This window comes from Physcomitrium patens, chromosome 14 (assembly GCF_059467195.1).
Source record: "Physcomitrium patens ecotype Gransden chromosome 14, ASM5946719v1, whole genome shotgun sequence".
NCBI classification, from domain to species: Eukaryota; Viridiplantae; Streptophyta; class Bryopsida; order Funariales; family Funariaceae; genus Physcomitrium; species Physcomitrium patens.
In genome coordinates, this window is record NC_143423.1 from 17,371,571 (window position 1) to 17,376,290 (window position 4,720).

General features: G+C 40.5%; 1 protein-coding gene and 1 pseudogene across 1 annotated transcript; one reads left to right on the top strand and one right to left on the bottom strand.

Moving 5' to 3' along the window:
* The first annotated feature begins 219 nt into the window (after positions 1-219).
* LOC112291854 (dihydrolipoyl dehydrogenase 2, mitochondrial pseudogene) lies at positions 220-1,879 on the top strand (annotated as a pseudogene).
* A 975-nt stretch (positions 1,880-2,854) lies between these two features.
* Positions 2,855-3,964, bottom strand: LOC112291120 (protein Asterix). The gene is made up of 3 exons (XM_024538157.3): positions 3,717-3,964; positions 3,322-3,422; positions 2,855-3,166 (listed from the first exon to the last, which is right to left on the bottom strand). The coding sequence occupies exons 1-3, from the start codon at positions 3,852-3,854 to the stop codon at positions 3,103-3,105; spliced, it is 303 nt and encodes a 100-aa protein (XP_024393925.1). The 5' UTR covers positions 3,855-3,964; the 3' UTR covers positions 2,855-3,102.
* Positions 3,965-4,720: the final 756 nt, after the last annotated feature.

Here is a 4,720-nt window from a genome sequence, read left to right on the forward strand (position 1 = left end):
GTTTTGATTCCATGTTCACTATTTGATTTAGAAATGATGAAGATCTTGTCTATTGTGGCTAATGTGGTCGAATTTTCAAATCCTTGGTGATTTCGTCCAAACGACTAGGTGTTATTTTGATCCAGTTCATCCGTTTAATCATCCTGATTTGATATTGCAAATTTTAGTGTATTTGTTGTACAGCTCGTACATTTCATTCCCTTGATCTTCTCGGGTTACATGATAATAGTGCAAGACGTATTTGTTTCAGAGATTTTCAAAAGTAGAGACTGTATCTGCAATTTGGGTGCCTCGTATGATACTCTGAATGTAAAACATGTTTTGGTGAATTTCTGATGAGAGAATTCATTGAAGCTATTATAGCATTCGTCTGGCGAACGTATCTGTAAATAGTGGTGGCAAACTAGGAATTTATTGAAATGTTTGCGTTCAGGCTCTTCTCCAGTCCTCCCAAATGTACCACGAAGCTCAACACCAGCTTTTGCGTTTCATAATAGGAGTGAGGGTGGGAAGCGTATCCATCGACCTTCCTGCTATGATGCGGCAGAAAGACGAAGCACTCACAGGGTTGTCCAAGGGGTATTGAAGAAGGCTTATTTAAGAAGAAGAAGAACAAAGTGAATTATTTGAAAGGCTATGGGAAGATAACTAGCCCTTACTATGAAGTCACTGTTGATTTTATTAGATGGGTGGGGGTTCTCAAACGGTGAGAAAGGAAAGAACTCATACAGGGTCCGCTGTCAAGGACCTCCCTGGAATCACGATCGATGAAGAGAAGGTGGTGTCCTTCACAGAAGCCCTGAAGCTGAAGGAAGTGTCGGAGAAACTTGTGGTCACTGGAGGGGGTTACATAGGATTGGAAATGGGGTCTGATTGGGGCAGCAGCCTAGGCTCTCATGTAACCGCGGTAGAATTTGGTGCTGCGATTGTACCATCAATGGCTGCACAGGTCAGGAAGTCGTTTCAGCATTCACTCGAAAAGCAGAAGCTGAAATCTGAGCTGAAGACGAAAGTAATGACGAGGTGGAGGACATGAGGAAATGGTTTGACACTTCACCGAGAAGCTGCATGCACAAGGTGGATCACCCAGTACGCTGGAAGTGAATATAGTTTTGGTCGCAGCCGAAAGGACCCGCTTTACCGAGGGTCTTGGAATTGAGAATTTAGGGGTGAAGGTTGACGAGTTTGGACGAGTAGAAGGAAGTTGACCTCCACTTCTCGACTAATGTTCATGGAGTTCATGCCATCGGTGATGTCATTCCAGGGCCAATGTTTGCCCACAAAGCTGAAGAAGATGGTGTTGCCTGTGTGGAGCTTTTAGCTGGAAAGGCTGGTCAAGTCAATTACGACACTGTACCTGGTGTAGTTTACACTCACTCTGAGGTAGCCAGTGTTGGGAAAACAGAAGAGCAAGTAAAGCTGCTAAAATTCAGGACAATGTTGGAAAATTTCCCTTCATGGCCAACAGCCGAGCTCGCAGTATTGGTGATTGAAGGAATATTGAAGGTCATTGCAGAGTCAGGAAACCGATAAAAATCTAGGCGTGCACATTATGGGGCCTAGCGCTGGTGAATTGATTCACGAGGCTGTTTTGGCAATGGAGCATGGAGCCAGCAGCGAAGACATTTGCTCGTGTCTGCCATGGTCATCCTACTTTGAGTGAGACTGGGGAGGAGGCCTGCCATCGCTACTTATGACAAGCCTATTTACTTCCAATGTCTTCTGGTAGTGTATTACAAGCTTTACAGCTTTTGTATCCAAGTTATCAGCAATCCTCTGTTTCTATATCTATTTAAAATTTCTATTCATGTATTAAAACAACTTTGAGTAGAACTGTCATTGAATTGGGCACCATACGTAAATGCAAAATGATACTGTTTAAAACAATACTTAATGTTTAATATTACTCAATTTGGATGTATGGTGTGAGAAAGGCATCATCAAAATAAATACTACGACTAATATTAATGAATCAAAGTTCTAAATAAAAATGGATATACAAAGTTGTTTTGAATTAGAATCCATCAAAATTACTGCTATTGTTGACACTGTTGAAACAATTCTCTCAATTGCACAAATATATTTATTCATTTGATTTTTTTATTTAATTGTACATATGTATATGCATGTGCATGCACTCACAGACTGAAACTACCACGAAAAATTCAAATAAGATGTGTAGAATCGTTCCAGACACATATATATTGATATATGTATGCACACGTGTGCGCATACACAAATATTCCTTGAAGTAAAATGGTCAGATGAGGTGGAAGGGTTCTTCAATAAGAATAACATTTTTCACAAGTGTACATTCTAAAATAGGTTGCCGTAACTTAGATGACCAAGCAGGAACATGGTCTCCAAATTCCCCAACGGCACTGCCTTGGGCTCTGGGTTGTATTTTACACGAAAAAAGCCGACTTGTTCCAGAATTTTCACAGGATTCGGCCTTGTTCCTGAGGTGAAGGAGATGCTACATTGTTTGCATAGCAAAGATATTGAAACTATCTTCAAAGAAGCATTCAAACCTGAGACATGAATGGTTTTATTGACGCTAGACTCTAAACTTGCCGCTGTGCTTGAGCACAGTCTTATAAAAAATAAACAAGCTTCATGAAATCGAGAGATAACGAAACGAAGTTTTTCATTACTAAGGTTTCACACCCAGGCAAATGTATTTGCTTGATCGAGAAATACGAAAAGCATAATTTACAGCAGCGAATTCTACTAGTGAAAAGATGTGAACAATACACACATGTTTCGAGTTGATAAAGGAAAAAAGAAAAGAAAAGATAAGATAAGATAAGAACAAAATAGTCACCAACGTGAGATTGGTCAGCCAACCTAGACATTGTTTTCAACGAAAGCATTTCATGTGAAAGAATACAGTTAGGGCTGTGACCAAGCACGTCATAATGGTTATCTCATCAACCTAGACATGAAAGGTTCTTGTGATCCCTAGCCTTCACGGAAGCCTGACTTACAAATTTAAAAATTTCGAACTCTCGGATGTTGAAGTGTATGTCTTAGTTTGCTCGTGCGTAAGTGACTCAAATAAAAAAACAGAGTGACCTGACATTTATCCAGGAATTAATATTCTTAAGCCTTGCCGGCTTTGGGAGTTGGTCCGAAGTAGGTGGTAAAAAATCCCATTCCCGCAAACCTGAAAAAGGGAAGTTCAAATCCATCAGTGTCAGATTTTAGCCACCCACGATATACGAGTTGTTGCAATTCATCACTAATGAGAAGTCCAGCGAGCAGTCTACCAGCAGATTGACAGCAGAAAATGGATAGCAGCGATAAGGGGAAGGTGAATACGTCAAGGCCATGATAATCTGCTTCAAATCGTTTTCTGGATTCTTCATCAAAGTAAGCGACTGTGCGATGAAGACTAACGAAAACCATGACGCTATCTTTTGCTGCAAGCACAGCAGAAACAAGAAACAAGGCCTGCTTAGGACTGTACTCCAGAATGTATTTGACAAAAGAATTTGCAGACTACTGCAAAAACAATTAGCGCATGGTGGGTCACATAATGTGCAGAAAGTAAACGAGATTCAATCACAACGAAAACCTAAAACCCAGTACCATTTCATAATCCATCACAGCTCAATATCACTTCAAATAGTTCCTTCACCGGATCCAAATATCGAATCAACACCAAAAGGCCGATAACCAAAACAATAACGATGAAGTTGCCCAAAGAGACTCACCCGCATCATGACCCCTAAAATGCCGAAAATGATCGCTAACAAGCTGGAGTAATCAGGAGGAAGGTCGTTAGGGTTGACGAGAGGAGCCACATAATGCTTGACGGCAGTTGGCATGCGTGGATCCGACTTGTCGGCCATCTCTACTTGTCCGCTCTACACAGCACCGACTAGCAACGCAGTGCATGCAATCGCACTGATTCCAATCCTTCCTTCAAAGGTCTCCTCCACCAGCTTCTTCGGATCCGACTTGTCCCAAGAACGGAGATGCGCCGACCCGAGTCTTCTTCTTCTTCCTAGCATCAACCCTCCTCCTCCTCTCAATGTATGGATGAATCTATCCATCATCCTGATGCCATCTTCCGGAATGGACTACGACAATGACGGCGACCACCACGAAAGGACACAGTCGTCGTGGGTCCCTTCCCTCCTGTTTCAAAATGCTTCGTCTTGTCAAGGAACATCAGATTTTTGGTCGATTTTATGCTGGTTTGGTTGTCGCACCACAGTGTGGTGGGTTGATCATTTCAAAATCCTGGTTCTCTAATCAGCCCTCTGAGCCAGAGAACTTTACATGTTCCCTTTGCCAAGGTTACTACTATGAATCACAAGATGGACCAAAATATAAAGCTTTACTTTTGGGAGCATTAGAATATTGGTGTTGGCCCAAAGTAAAAGATATAGGCATTAGTAGATATGCAATCATTTAGATCACCATAATAATCAAGGTTTACAAGGGAGGCAAAAAGGACAATATCAACTCTAGTCTTATTCAAATAATAGAGCTTTTTAATGAATCCTTTGTATTCCTTTTCATTGTTAAGAAATCCAAAAACAAAAAAAAAAAATCCTTGTAAATTTTTAATTAAATATTAATTCATTGAAGAATTTGTAAAAAATTCAAATCCTAATTGAAAATAGGCACAAGAAATTTGAAAATAATTATACTTACCAACAGAGAGAAAAGTCAAATAATTTACTCAAGGATTAAGCAACGTTCTTTTTTC

Excerpts from the sequence above, each read along its gene's own strand:
- LOC112291120 (XM_024538157.3), bottom strand. The coding sequence starts at position 3,854 with ATGGCCGACAAGTCGGATCCACGCATGCCAACTGCCGTCAAGCATTAT. Across the intron at positions 3,423-3,716 it reads TTTTAGGGGTCATGATGCGG|CAAAAGATAGCGTCATGGTT; the intron begins GTGAGTCTCTTT and ends CTGTGCTTGCAG. Across the intron at positions 3,167-3,321 it reads CAGATTATCATGGCCTTGAC|GTTTGCGGGAATGGGATTTT; the intron begins GTATTCACCTTC and ends TCCCTTTTTCAG.